We start from the raw sequence: 16555 nt of genomic DNA on the forward strand, positions 1-16555 counted from the left end.
AATATTCCACTTCTTTCCTTTAATAAACTCCTGGGTTGCTTTGGCTCTATGTTTTGGGTCATTGTCCATCTGTATTATGAAACGCCTCCCAATCAATGTGACTGCATTTAGCTGGATTTGAGCAGACAGCATGTCTCTGAACACCTCAGAATTCATTAGGCTGCTTCTGTCCTGTGTCACATCATGGATAAACACTAGTGTCCCAGTGCCACTGGCAGCCATGCACGCCCAAGCCATCACACTGCCTCCGCCATGTTTTACAGATGATGTGCTATGCTTCGGATAATGAGCTGTTCCACGCCTTCTCCATACTTTTTTCTTGCCATCATTCTGGTAAAGGTTGATCTTGGTTTCATCTGTCCAAATAATGTTTTTCCAGAACTGTGCTGGCTTTTTTAGATGTTTCTGAGCAAAGTCCAATCTAGCCTTTCTATTCTTGAGGCTTATGAGTGGCTTGCACCTTGCAGTGCACCCTCTGTATTTACTTTCATGCAGTCTTCTCTTTATGGTAGACTTGGATATCGATACTCCTACTTCCTGGAGAGTGTTGTTCACTTGGTTGGCTGTTGTGAAGGGTTTATCTTCACCATGGAAATGATTCTGCGATCATCCACCACTGTAGTCTTCCGTGGACGTCCAGGTCTTTTGGCGTTGCTGAGTTCACCAGTGCTTTGTTTCTTTCTCATGATGAACCAAACTGTAGATTATGCCACTCCTAATATTGTAGCAATTTCTCGGATGGGTTTTTTCTGTTTTTGCAGCTTAAGGATGGCTTGTTTCACCTGCATGGAGAGCTCCTTTGACCGCATGTTGTCTGTTCACCGCAAAATCTTTCACATACAAGCACCCCCCCAATCAACTCCAGGCCTTTTATCTGCCTAATTGATAATGACATACTGAAGGAATTGCCCACACCAGCCCATAAAATAGCCTTTGGGCCTGATTTATGAAAACTCTCCAAGGTTGGAGAGGATACACTTTCATCAGTGAAGCTGAGTGCAATCCAGCAAACCGGGAATGTATTTCTTTAAAGTAATTTGCTATTTGTTAGCAAATGTTTTTAATCCTGGACCAAATCCATTCCAGGTTTACTGGATCATCAAGCCTCACTGATAAAAGTGTATCCTCCCCAGCCTTGGAGAGTTTTGATAAATCAGGCCCCTTGAATCAATTGTCCAATTACTTTTGAGCCCCTGCTCCTTACATTTGAATCTTTTTGTTCAACCCACTGAATTAAAGCTGAAAGTCTGCAGTTCAACTGCATCTGAGTTGTTGCATATAAAATTAATTGTGGTAATGTACAAAACCAAAATTAGAAAAAGGCTGTCTCTGTCCAAATATTTATGGACCTAACTGTAAATACTCAACCAAAAGTAAAGGGACACATAATACAAATAAAACCAAATAGTTTATTTTGCATGAAATAGTCTACACATTGTGCATACATAAAAATGTACAAAACCAAAATAGAAAAGTGTTAAAATGTGTACAAACATTGCTCAAAAATGATGCTCTTGGAAAACATTTTCTTTTAAATTTTATCTAACAGACAATAAGCCAGAAAGTTAAAAACAAATTTTTAATACCAAAGGACCATCAAAGCTAGTAAAAAATAGCCTGGCTCCTAATTGAAAACACTAAGAATACAAAAAGATCAGATAAAATTTATGAGTGATCCTGTAACTCAGGATGAAGGATTTAGAGATTTCTCCTAAGCGTAGTTTTTAACAAAACATTACTTTAGATCAATAAAAGTACAGTAAATCAGCATTTTTATTTCAGCCACTTGCAAAAGAATGGCACTATGAATGGGACTGGTCACCCAATGGTCACAGTATTTAGAGACCACAAAACCTTTTCTGGCATCAAGTTCCACTGACTTTCAGGATATGTACACAGTGGCAATATGTTTATATGGACACTACATGGTGGATGGATGCTCCTATAGAGATTTTTGTATTCTATGCCCACACAAGTAGACCAAAATAGCACTCATTTAAGCTAAAAAAATAACAGTTTGTACACACATTTGCAAACATCAGGGAACTCAAGGCGATATCACACTGGCAATTCTGACTCCCAAAGGTGCGGCTGCCATTACCTAATTCAGGGTTGTCTTTGAGAGCAGCATACAGGCCAAGATTTATATTAAAACAGATTTTTCTAATTTTTTGTAAATTCCACTTTACTAAATTTACTATTTTCGATTCATGAAATACCAAAAATGTGTTCAGATCCTGGACCTAGAGTACTAGATTTGGACAGCCATAAACTAATGAAATGAGTTCCCTTACTAGCAACATTTCAGTGGCTTTCCCAACACCACAAACAGAGCCACACTGTCAGAAAGGTAAGGTGAGTAGATCTGAAGGCTACATTTGCACTTTTTGTACAGGCATTCACATGTACTTAACATGCGCTGCAGCAACACGTAATGTTTGGATTATTGGAAGTGTGGCCAATTTTTTTTTAATGGGACCTCAATGTGCATACAAATTAAAAATAAAATCAGCTTACAGCAGTGCATGCAATAAAAAAAACATATGCCTTGCTTTACAATGTATAGAAAAAGAAGAAGTCGGTTGTGTTTTTGTCCCATGACAATGCCTTGAGGGCTCATGGATAATAAATAGGCCTGTTTACTATAACACATGCTGGCAAGTTAAATAGTTGTATGGATTGCAAAGAAGTGTGATTAGACCTTCAATAATGCCATTGCCAGCAACAGAATCACCAGTGTGACATAGTCCTTGGTGTTAACTGCAGCCTACCTCCGACTCATAACAACCCAGCAGTAGTCTATACACGGTCTTATAACCAAATGTCCACCAGCCAAAGGATAACTGGATTTCCTTGTTTTAAATCTCTTCAAAAACTTCAAGCATCCTAGTTATCTACTAGTAAGTTTGAAACACTTTTATTCCCAGGATCTGTGTTGACATTTGACAAGAAAAAATTCACACCTTGTATATTCTGTAATCATTACAAGTAATACTTAACTCAGTAAAAGCAATAATGGGTCCCTACTGAATATCGAACAAGCAAAGTGCGGCTTAGAATACGGAAACATTTTCCCTAGGAAAGTTGGTTGGATCCAATCTACAATTACACATGTCTCTATATCACAAAATTATCCAAAATTTGTCTGCAAGAGTGCTAAAAGTCATGGAAAACCAAAGTTGTTTTACAACACTCAACCACAGAGTTTTGCTTAGCGGAAACTCTAGGCAAGTGTCAAAGATTTTTTGTGTATAAGTGCGAGTAGCTGCACAGTTCAGTGCCATTCACTGAATATACCATACTGGTAGAAAATGAAATTAGGATAAAAGAAAATGCATTGGCTAACTTTGCTGACCTTCTTTGAAAATGCTAATTGTTTGACCCCCTCCAGCTAAAATAAGTGAGCAGTCAGTTTGAACAGTAAAATTTTTCCATGCCAATAATTCACAAGGGGGTGAAACCATTTCATAAGCATCACAGAATTTTTAGAAGGCAAAGTCAGACATAATGACCTTCAGTACAGATTTCCTAGTAGTACTTGAACAACAAGCAGGATGTATCAGGGTGGTGCACAGTGTTCACTGCCCAAAAATGGCAGGTGAGGCAGCTCAGATAGTCAGCAGTGTACTGTATCATGTCACATAACACAAGTGCCATATAAAGCTGTGTCTATGTGGTCATTTAACTCAACTTCTAAAAAAAAGACCTCTATTTATTTATATTACAGTCCTTCCAACTAAGTTTCTGCTTTGTCAGACATTACATCACAGAGGAGGTTTAGAAAATACTATACATACAGTAGTGTGGTCCCTGACCCACATATTTCCCTCCATTTACTAATTCAAACACTATATTATACCATGCGTTATTTGCAAAGCAGTTTGCCTACAGCAGCTTGACTAACTTTATTGCAACCTAAATTTGATGCAAAACATTCTATATATATATATAGTCATTGAAATGAAAGAGAAGCTGCAGACAAATTGATTAATACAGATGCTGAACAGCTCCAGGGTAGACTATAAGCAACTTTCTACACAATACCCATCTCATTTCTAATTAGGAATGTGATCATTAGACTGTGCAAAATAACAAACAATATGCAGGCATGGCACTTAAAAAAGCATAATGTTTATCTGTGACCACATGCCAATAATTTTATACAGCCATGGATTTTAATCAACAAAATCTTTAAATAATACCACGTCTTTTTCAAGCAACAATTTTAAAAAAATAATTATAGCTACTAAGTCTTTTTTTTTCCATCTACTGAACAGTCCATGTATACACAAATCTAATAATTAATAATTATATTAATAATAATTAATTGGGGGACATTTATCAAGCAAATTAGTGCCAATGCAAAAGTTATGTTGTGTACTTGTGACCCTACGCATTGGGTCTTCGTTGGTAAAAAGACAGATTTGCAATAGGCCTGGGACAGATTTAGCACCAACAAACAGACACCTATTAAATTAGGCACATTTCAGAGCAGAAAGGAGGAATTTATGAGAGGTAAACTATTACAATAAATCTGTCTCATATCATCCCTTGCTTCTCCTGTTTAGCATTGTGTTGTGTGATAGAATTGACAAATGCCCCCCATTTGCTCTTCACTTTGCATGCCATGTTCTATACATTAATGCAGACCGTGTGCAGTTAATTCACATCTCGATGACTCTAGTTTAAAGGGGTTGTGTAGACAAAATGTAAACTTTTTTCTTGCAGACTTTTATAGACTGTTTTTCTGGCAAGACATCTAAAGTCAGTGCTTCCCTGCTTATCGTTTACTGTACTTTTTCCTATTACCTCTGCCGCGACCAGTAATGGAGGTATATAGGGGAAAGAGGGAAAAATACAATTCAGTACTAACAGTTTATTACTCACAGGATAAAGACAGAAATAAAATAATCCAATCATAGGTACCATACTATCTAGTCATTCTGTGCCTAGCTCTAGTTTACTGCAGAGCAGTACAATGCACTAAAGTGACACACATGGAACAAATAATTTTGCTTCAAATAGGGCACCAACGAGCGTCTAATCTGAGCCTATTTTCTATAATGACACACATTATTCTGCCTGCCACAACCCCTTTCTTATAGCACCTCAGAAAATATGTGATGTTTTGTGCAATATTGTACAGTATAAAGTAATTGGTCATAAAATACCAAACAGAAAATATGTATGTATCCAGGTTTGTTCTTCAGATGAGCCATGTTGCGTAAAAAAGGGCTGCATTTATTACAGGCCATATAGACATTGAATCAATAAGTATTTCATCTTCAGAAGTTCAAGGTCACACATTCTTAGAGGTTTTGATGTATTTATAAGTAGAAAAGTAACTGACAGTTTCTTAATAACAAGGTAACGGTATGGCACAATATGGATGGATGAGAGCAGCTCCTTCATGTCCAAGTATTTTTTTTTCTAAATAGCACATTTGCAAAATTTCCCCATCTGTTTACATAGCTCAACTTATTCGGACAAAACAGACATAAATACTCAATGGCTTACAGTCATCTTTAAGTCCAGTCAAAGTTTAGAGACCTGTGCCTTGCAATGGTCTACGAGATGTCTTCTTCAAGTATTGTTGTTGACATAACAACAGTAGCAGATTATTGCACGATTTCCAACACAAAGAGCCCATTCCTTATGTGATATGATCATTGGCAGGGCAGTGTAAAGAGCTAAATCCAGGCAAAGTGACTTTCCCTTTTCGGAGAAGATTCTCTTCTGTTCCTCGATTAATCCTCTGAATTAACATTTTTTCATAGAGAAGAGGATGATATGCACCCAGGGTACATGCCGCATCATAATATTGTTCATGGTAATGGCAGAGGTCAGTCTGTCTATAGGAAGGGATGTACTCATATACATGGACTTCCCTGCACAAAGACATCATAATAAGGATACCTAAGGAACACAAAGAAAAATCAAATATTATTACATTATGTTGGTACACTACCTTGTAGAGGTTAAATAATTAATGTGAGATAGCATATTTGTAAATTGTATTACATTTTTTAGTTTGTGGTTAAATACCTTCAGAAACATAAGCTAGTCTTTAAGATATAGTACCTACAAAGGGGGGCTATGCAAATTGGTCTATTCAGGGACAGGATCTCTTAAAAAAACAACCCCTAAAACAAATGCTCTTTTTTACCACATTTCCCTGTTAGAGCATTGGGGAGTCCTAACCTTGTGTAAGCTTTATGTTGGAGCTAGGAATCTGGGCCCTTTTGCACACTTTTCACTTCCATATGTCCGCTCCTGCCCTTTGTCATGTGACAGTGTTTGAGTCTGGTGACTGGCCAAGCACTGAAACCTGGGAGGAAGTCACATGATCCACAAACCCAAACACATCAGCTTTTTTTTGCTTTTTTTTGTTCTAGGTGGTAGTGGGTGTTCTTTTAATTCTTTTACTTTAATTAGTTCTTAATTAGTTCTTTTACAAAACTTTTAATTTTGCCTAAATATTGAACTCCATATTATGGAAACTACAATTTGTGATCTCTCTGTTGAAGGCATTGAACAACATGGAAGATAAAGAGTTCTGACATCATTCTTTCTAATGCACATGATTATTTTGGATGTATAACGGCCAGGCAACTAGTATTTTCAGAAATAGATACCTGTATTGTTCTCAGTACAGATAAAATAAAAAATTTAGGATATCAATGGCCATCTTTTTTACTTCTCTTCTCTGACCAGTTGTGATCATCATCCTAAAAACAACAAATCATCTAGACCATTTAGATGAAGGATTAAGCAACAACCCCAAAAACTTCCTGCATGTATTTCAGAAATTCTTTTCATCACTACAAACCCCACCACCCCTCTTTCTGGCCACTGCTGTCCATACCCCATGTGGCAGTAATATTGCAACACATACCTACAGGTGCTGCATTTTAGGACTGCGGACAGCCTTCATACCAGCTACAGTTAGCGACACATTCACTGTATACATAAGCTATGACAAATATAGCCCTGTAAATATTTCAGTTTAAAAAATTGTCTCCCACGCCCTATTAGAACTATCGTATGAATAGCGGACAAATCTCCTTACAGGCAATCTGGTTGCTAAAACAAATTCTTTCTTGTTTTAAATAGTAGACTTTAATAATTTCACAAATACATGTTCAATGGCTGCAATCTGGCTTTATTCATTATTTAAACGTAATAGATATTGGGTAATGTGTTATCTTGCTTTGCATGCCATAATGAGCAACTGGAGAGCACTAAAGGTCATCAGGAACTTTCTATTTAATGAAAAGCATTTTAGATCTAATGTATTCAGGAAGCAGACTGAGTAAAGAGAAGCAATAAAAACCTACTGAAATACAAGGGCAACTGGAAAAACAGCATTCATTTCAGAAGGAGAAACGTTGGAATAGTAACATGGATATAGTGTCTTTCATAGATTATACTATTGTAAGTGATAACGCTGTAGTGTTGTATTAGCATATTCTATACTGTTTAAACTTACAGTACACTCCAAAGTCATTTAGTAAAGGTTAAGTGGAGAATGCTGATACATGAATTCCCATGGTATATTAATTTGATCTTTCTAAGTGCTGGTACAGTTTGGTGCTAGAATGGGAGCTTTTGACATGGTTTGATTAGGTCTTCAGGGGTTAGTTTAGTGTTGGGGTAGGTGAAACTAAACCTTAAGCACAAAACTAACTGCAGTATTGTGCAGCATTGTTCCAAAACTCCACTATGATACAATTTCTTTCAAAAAACCACAAGGGGACCATAAAAACTTACTTTTGGATGTAAAATTGACACACATCTCCTGGATTCCCTATACTGCTAACCAGTCCTCCTATTTTGCCTTCTGTGATCTGTCAGCCTGGTTAGTAGGTTACTCCATGGTATGTCATAGCAAGTCTAGGCAGTTAGCACAGCTAGTCCTGATGATCTGGGTTTTGATGTCTGCCCAATAAAGCCGATTGAATAATAGATTTACACTGTTGTTTGCAGGAAATACTGAAAGTGGCATAGCAGGACTGACGTTCAGTACCGGCTTTATTATTAATAGTATGCTGCAACCCATTATTAACTTTGCTTCTCATTCAGCAGCCTTATTTGAACAAGAGAAACATTGCAGAGCAAATTTGGGCAAATGTTTAGGTATGGGTAGGTTTTTAAACTAGTCAACAAAAAACATAGTTAGGCTAGAAACACAAATTGCATGCATGTGCACCCCCCCCGAAACATGCGCATCCTGCAGTTAGTGACCTTTTCTCAGCAGATCACTGCTACTAATAAAAAATTACAAAGTTTCCCAAACACAGCTTCTAACAGAAGCTACCGGAGTTAAAAAGACTATGTTCACACTGGAAATGAGGTTTTGGTGGAGTTACCACTTCCTCATACCAGTAAACTGCTTCCTCTGTAGAGACTTCACATGTAGCTTCTCCCTGCGGCAGCCCCATAGAGAATGTATAGGGGTGGCAGTGAGCGCCTAAACCTTTCCTAAATGTAAAACAAAGAAACAAAACTTTTTTAAATAAAATATAATTCTGTTATTAACCTCTCATTACCTCCTAGTTCATTTATAATATTAGGCCTCAAATAAGTATTTCTTCTCCTTTCTGCCTCTTGCTATTTTCTATTTTTTATTTCCTGATTGCATTAAACCATTATATTTTTCATTCCCATTATCGTTGTCAGTACAGTATACAGTTGCTACCTTTATGTTTTTGATAATGGTATAAAATAAATAAATATAACAAAGTTTTCTGTGTTTCTTTTCACAGTTCTACAAATGTTTTATTTTGCTTTTTCACTGCAATCCTTCATCATCTATTGATGGAAAGTCTCTGTACCAATCAAATCTGACAGTAATTGAATTAAACCAAAGACTAAACAGCACAGTGATTGGAACAAAACAAACTCAGATACCAGGTAATGCAGAGAAAGTTCCATGTCTGCCAAGTAAAGACGGTTTGACAAGTAAAGAGACCATATGTGACCCAACACCAAACATCTCAAAAGAAAATTCTGTTTTGTGAATGCCATAATTTAACATAGAACACTTTGTCCTGGCCAAATAAGTGAATGTTATTTGTGGTAATGCTGTACAACTAAATGATATACACATGGATCATTGTCATACGCACTACCAGCACAAATTCTTAAACTTTTTTAAGGTCTTCTAAAGGTTGATAGCAGAGAATAAGCACATGCCAGTGAATTAAAAGAACCACTAGTATAATGTCCTTCCACTCATCCAACAAAATGGTTGCACACAATTCTGCAAACCTTGAAGCTGAAATCTGGGCTAAACCAAATACACAAGGCTTGTGTATTCTTACTGGAATTTCTGAGCCATTTGAACATGTCTTCTATATCTATGCAGTAGGTATAAAATAGTTTATGTATTTGTTTCTGTACTGATGATTCCTGTGCTAAAGACTAATCACTCCTGCTGTCTTTCTTCTGTGCAGGGTGGCTAGTCTTGTATCGGCGCCCTGTAGTTTTCTGCACACAGCCTGTAGTTGGTGGTCCCCGGGCACAGGCCATATAAAACAGAGAGGTGATGTGTTTAAAAAGGCATTTGATGCACAAAAGGTGGATCTATGTCCTTTGTGGCTATTAAGATAAATATCTAAACGATTTTTTTTTTAATATTTAAAAAATAAAAAATGTTATTGCCTTTGGTTCAACTTTAAAACAGTTATGTTGCTTTGGAATGGTGGATGTTTTACCAGACTTACTACAGGTCCAGTTAAAAAACATTTTTTGTTTTGGGCTACTTTTTTCCCTAAGCGCATCACATTTATGAACAAATCTTTTGCAGCATGACTGGGTAAGGTGATAAAAATGGCTTCAAACAAGCCCCTTAAATATTTCATGGTGAATTGCATGTACTACATGTTTTAGGGTGAGAGAAAAAAGACTTGTGCATGACATATAGTCATATTTTGTGTTGTGGATGTGACAGGCATATTGTGTCTTGTGAAGGTGATTTATAAGGTATCAAGATAGTTTACACTTACTTTTCTATAGTTTTTTTTCAAGGTGCAAAGCTCTAAGCACAGAGTACATTACCCCATAGCAGGTAAACAAAATACATTTTGTGCTGGTATGACTTCAGTTTACAGGGTTGAACACTAGCAATTTGTGTCCAGGTTAGTGCACATTGACCATTTAATTTAGGTTTTATTCTCTAACTTTAACCAATATATGAAATATTACGTTCAAGTATCTTATCAAGACACCTATTATGTGTAGAGAGAAATGCAACTTCTTTCCAAATTAAAACCTACCATTTACTGCCGAGTAAATGGTAACAAAACTTAACCCCCCCAAAAAAAGCAAAAGGACATGTAAACTTTATGGGGTTGTCTTACACCAAGTGAGAAGAAAAATGTGCAGGTGCTCCATGAACACAGAAAGCCATAGCTCCCCTTGTCAGGACTGGGCTGTGCAAATCTGCATATTAGTAGACATCTCACCTTCCAGAGAAGATCTGTTTTTGCTTAGATCATTCTTCATAAAACGCAACAAAATCCAAAATTGAACAGGGCAAATTTTGAAAGCAATCATGTTGATCAGTGTAAATCATAAGTAATGCCTTTGAAACTGATTTTTACAAATATATAAACCAATTGAGTAGTTTTAATTGGTTGTGATTTTGCACCTCTCCACACAGCCCAGACCTCTCATACCTTTTAGTTTCCTGTTAACAATTGCTCACCACCAACTCTTCTTGGGACTACAAGTCATGCTCTCTTTATACGTACACATGGCTTCTATTATAATGCAAGGACACTGGGAAATCCAGTATCTGTTGTTCTTCCTACTTTAGATGTCAGAGATGAGAGAAAATAGATGTAAATGAATACTTCTGAAAAGTAGTATTTTTTCCACTTATTAACCTGATTGCTATTAGAATTTGGGTTTTAAACAGCAAAAACACCCAGAACTGCACCATATGCAAAGTTGCATGTCATATTATTTTAATTACAACTCATTGGTTATATATGTTAGTGTTTATTTTTAGTATATGTGTTGGTATTGATATTGTAGTGGCACTCAAATGTATTAAACCCTAATGAGTGCCAGTGTTTTCCATGTACCTTCCCTGTTTAGGTGTTATTCTCAATGATTTCCAGCCAATGCTATATGTTAACTAAACTTTTAGAACTGTATAACTTATTTTTGCAACAATGTCCTTTAATAAGCAGAGATACTTCTGAACCTAATATAAATTCCTCCTGGGTTACTGATACTTGACAAGCTCTGTCTTAAAACACAACCTCTCTAATGCCTACTACTATGTTCAATGCACAAGTAAAACTGTGTTTGATACTGCAAAATGACAATCATCACAAGCTATATCCGCCTATGTGTATTTTTATATGCAAAACAAAAAAGTGTGGGTGTTGTAAAAACAATAAGGATGTTGTCATACAAAATGTTAGTTATGTAGCTTGATGTTTTTTGTGTATATTTTGCCCAAGATGCTGTGAAATATGTTAGAAAATGAAGAAGTTGAGTAATTCATTCTTTTATTGTAATGTGCAAACATTTCCTGAAAAGAAACCATTTAGCACAACAAAGTAAGAACCTCTTACTGGCTATGTCTTATAACTGGAATTAGGGTCCAAGATAGCAGGAAGATTTTTCAGGAAAAAAGGTGGGGAAAGCTTTTTAATATTTTTTTTGAAAAGTAGAGAAGGGTACTTTCTTTTCTGGCATTGGACAATTCTCCTCTACTTTCTTTTCTGGCAAACAGCTGTAATAAGACATGAAGTTAGGAGAAATCTACCAGTGGAACCAAAGACCACAATAAAAACATAAAAGTTGCTTGTACAGTGATTTTCTTTCAATTGCTATCCCAGTGATCATCTGTCACCAGAACATGAAATCAAGGGGAATCTTTTCAAGTTGGACACTGATACCAATAAGAATTAGAAGACCTAACCCTTTGCACTCTTTCAAAAAAGTTCCATTTTTCCACACAGTAACTGAATTTTGCATTAAACAGGCCCAATTCAATGTAACCATTTAATAGATTAAACAACTCCTGCAGAAACACATTGTTTTTTGATATTTCAACTAATTTTGTCAATCAAAAAAGACTATTTTTTTACAAAATTTACACTGCTTAGATCTTTTCTTGTTCTGTATAGTCTAAGTAAACTGAGCAAAACAGAGCAGGTCATTTTCTCTAGGGCTTGTACTGCTTATGCATATGTGAATTTTAAAACATTCTCTAGTGTCCCTCAGGACTCTTACTCTTACCCTGGCAATGAAATTTCTTCCAGACTTTAACACTTATCTTTATCTTTAATTTTACCCCAAAAATACGATTATCACCCCACTTACCCTATTATTAGTTAATCTAATCCTAACAGTTAAGATTACCTACTGGGTGTGCAATTTTGTGCACTCCACCACATTCTGAGTATTTTTTTGTTCTAGTCCTAGATTTCTCTCAGAAGCAGAAGGAGCCACAAAAATCTTTATACCCAGGTCACATCGTTATCATTTAGGCATTGCAGGTCCCACTGCAGCAAAGTGATATCAGCTATCCACAAAGGTGCAAGAAGCACATCAAACTGACTCTTGCAGGGAGTGCTGACACTCAAGACAGCTTTGTGATCTAACACCACATAAATGGGTATTATGCCATGAAAATACCAATTTGTACACTGCAGTAACAACTAATACCCAATATTTGGTCTAAATTTCCATAAAGTGAAAATTCACAACTTGGCTCATCCCTCTGCCACTTTGGATGTTGAAAGTGCAGTTGCCTACACCCCACTTACAAAGTGATATAATGGTGGGTGTTATTTGGCTTTGTTTTTCATCAAAGTCGTGTTAAGACGTGCTAATCTCATGATTTCGGATAAACAAAGCAATTATTTTTTAGCTGGCAGTGTCACATGCTGAAACTAGAGATGCTGCATGGAGTGCTATTTTACTGTGAAATCAGCCAATTATTCCTAGCCAGAATTTAAAGTACCCTTTTATGTAAAAAAAACTCCTTAAGCTACTTACACAGGTCAGATGATTCTAGGCCGATATGAGCTGTCGGGTTCGTCCTGGCCAAAAATCTAACGTGTGTGTACAGAGGTCATACAACGTCATTCATGAATACTCCCTGGCAGATCCATGAACAACAGAAGATGAATGACCTCAATGGAAGTGAAGGGAGGAGAGCGCAGCAGGTTGCTGCTCGCTCGTTCGCCACTCTCCATAGAATAGAACGGCGCTGTATGTACAGAGCTCAATCATTCATCTTTCAGTCATTTGTCGCTGGAAACGATCATGAAAGACAAGTTTCCAACGACAATAATTGAGAGTGTGTACGTAGTCAACAATTCAAAATGTTCAATAGAAATATATGTCATCATTCTGTGTTATTAGAACACCTTCTATCTGTGTAAAAAAAAAGAATCTTTAAAAAAATCATATTTTCTATTTGTTCTCTGCTTTTCTACCCGTAATTATGATTCATGACTAGTTAGGTTTTTTTGTGTTAATACTAATCAATATTCCTTTGTCCTGTGGAACTCCTTACATTCCTAATACACCCTAGGGCTCTGTAACCTTGCAGAAAGTTAATTGATACCAACACTTAACTGACTTTTCCCACTTATAAAATATTCCACCACTCACTTGTGGTAGCAAGATTTAATTTTGTGTGGGATAATTATTTGTCAATCAATAGCAGTCATTAAGCATTCTACTTCTGCCAAAGGCAGCATTGTGTCGTCACTAAAGTATGTGTTGTAACGAATCAGTATGCTAAATACACCTACCAATAAAACCTGATGATGGGGGGTTAGGTTGTATCTTCTCCTCGCTGTTCTCTTGGATGATTTTCCACAGTTCCCACGTGAACTTAGGGTGAAGAATATAAAATGGCTGCTCTGGGTTTTTTTTCCGATGTTGTTCATAGGGTGGGAAAAAATTGTAGTCTGGTTTATGGTACCACTATGTAAAAAATACAGAGAAATGGGTAAGCTATTGAAACATAAATACTGGGCAGACCAGTAAAAAGTCAGTTCACCCAAAATATTGCACATTTATTATAAGGAAATGTCTTGAAATTTTTTCAGATACCTTCTGTTTTGATATGTGCTACTCTGTATTACCAGTGAAACTATTTATGTCATAGGTTCCAGCATGCATCAGTTTAATTTAAATAAAATTTTTAATAAATATTATTAATAATTATTTGATTTTAATTTTAAAAGTGTTGGAGATTTACAAAATACGGGAACCTAATGCAGGAAGCCAGCTGTTTTGTATGATTGGTTATTGCCCATTTTTTTTAACTGCCTTACTGCATAAGGCTTACAGTGGGCACATGCTGCAGCCTGCATGCCAATTCTAGCTTTGCTCAGTATACATTTGCTCCAGCATCTGCTACTATATCATGAACACAGAGAGTGACTTCAGCATGCATTTGTTAGATGCTGCCCTTCCAAATTACATTTCTGATGTACATTGTATTAGGATTCCTGTACATCAGCACATTAATGACACAACTTACAAATATGGCTGCCAGTCTGCAGAGGTTGCCAGGCCAAAACCAATGACATAAAGACATACTAACCTTTTCAAATCTTAAATGGAATTTATAAAACAAAAAAGATTCAAAAAAGTGATGCACAAGTGTGCTCTACTATAAAAACTAGTTACTTATGATAGTTACATAATGATATTATACAAGATTTAATTTATGTGAAATATAAGTAAAAACCCATCTACACATGTATTTTTTGCACCTAATGGAAGAAACATACTGAATTTGGTGGGCAATCAGGTCATAATAACAAAAGCTATGTGACATTTTTCATCCAGGCTAAAGTACCTCTTTAACAACACTAGGTTTACACAGCAGGCCTAAAATGCCAAACACAATATTGCACATGAACTGCTACCATGACTGGATATAAAAAAAATTGAACACCTTTCATTCAGTGGATATTTTTTATGAATGTAGGCAGATTCACTATAGCAAAATAATTTAAAAGTTTATCCAAAAAAATATATTTGGAAGATATTTGTTGAAAAGGGGTCTTACCATATGAAGATCGGCATAATAAGGAGAAGGATCCCATGCAACCAAAGTGACATCTTTATACAATGAACTGTCTGTAAAGTGATGACTTGGGTTTGTAAGGATCTGCAGATATAAAGAATGAGCAAGCTTAAACCATTTTACTTTACTGATCTGAGAAACAACATCTCCCAGACAAAAGCAGTGTTAGAAACCCAAGTTATGTATTATCTATTATAATACAAGCAGTATTTCATTTACTGAACTTGTTTAAAGTATATTTGAAATATACAGTGAGTGCAAGTTCTAAAGCATTGATATTGTCCATAGTATATACCCCATGGGAATAAAGATAAGTGTTGTTACCTAAAGATCTATTATACCCATAAAGGTAATACCCAAGATATTGTAGGTTTTAAAAATATGAATTATTGCTAGTCACCAAAAGTTGTTTTTAAGGCCTAAATGTGTAGTTATTAAACATATTACTCAAAATGAAAGCGATAATGCCCTTGTCTGAGAGTACCTGGTATATGTACTCTTTGCCTTTATAGAGGTAATATTAGACAAATATATAAGGGATCCTAAGGTTAGTGTAGGGGAGAAGAAAAGAGCAAGAATGAGCAACATTTGGGGTGTGGGGAAGAGGGAAAGGTAGCGTTGTATTACAATTCGGACCTGCCTCAGAATTATTGATAGATGTAATTCACATGTCTATATGCCTAAAGGGGAGAACTTGGATTAAATCTGGGTGAAGTTTACAGCAATCTGCTGAAAATATCCAACACAGCAAGTTGCAATGTACCCATAAATATGTCCAGCAGAAAAACCAATATCCAAAACCAACAGACATAAATCTCCTCATCCAATCTAGATGATTATCTGCTCATATCTTTGGGTACCTTTATTCTTATAATGTTTATTGTCTTTAAAGCAACTTAACATAAATTTATTTTTGCTGCTCAATTGCTTACTTTCAGAATTTAGCTTTTAAACTAGATGTTTCATATTTATCCAAAAAACATATTTAATATGCTAAATGTAGTTTAATATAATTGAAACTGCTTTTATACTTGAGATTTATCCCTGCACAGAAATTATAATTATTTCAAATTTATGTTAAGGAGCTTAGGCAACATCTATCTATATCACATATTTGTACTCACTGTGGAGAACGCAAAAATATATATACAATAAAATAAATATATATATACAATAAAAACAAAGCCAGTATCATAACAGGACAAGTGTACAACATACTTTTTATGGAAACGTCTTAGAGTATAACACCAACCAAAACAGATTTAATTCAAGGTTCATTTCCTAGACTTTTAAAACTCTCAGATGCGAGGTTGTATGGGCATCACACCTGTTGTCATAAAACCTCTGACAAATTCGCAAAAAAGAATATTGTTTTGGAAATAGAATAATAAAGTTACCTGTCACTACTGGGTGAAAAGTAACCCTGGCCTGAAAAATAAGGCTGGATGTGTGTAAACTCTGCCATTTAACTAAGCACTGGTC

The 16555-nt window shown here is 36.0% G+C and overlaps 1 protein-coding gene across 1 annotated transcript; it reads right to left on the reverse strand.

Moving 5' to 3' along the window:
* Nucleotides 1-1395: 1395 nt before the first annotated feature.
* Nucleotides 1396-15232, reverse strand: LOC140344833 (beta-galactoside alpha-2,6-sialyltransferase 2-like; the record flags this gene model as incomplete). Its single annotated transcript, XM_072432040.1, has 3 exons — nucleotides 1396-5916; nucleotides 13785-13959; nucleotides 15056-15232. Coding segments are annotated over 3 exons (615 nt in total), but the record flags the coding sequence as incomplete, so codon positions are not given.
* Between the last annotated feature and the right edge of the window lie 1323 nt (nucleotides 15233-16555).

This window comes from Pyxicephalus adspersus, unplaced genomic scaffold, assembly GCF_032062135.1.
Source record: "Pyxicephalus adspersus unplaced genomic scaffold, UCB_Pads_2.0 Sca61, whole genome shotgun sequence".
Taxonomy (NCBI): domain Eukaryota; kingdom Metazoa; phylum Chordata; class Amphibia; order Anura; family Pyxicephalidae; genus Pyxicephalus; species Pyxicephalus adspersus.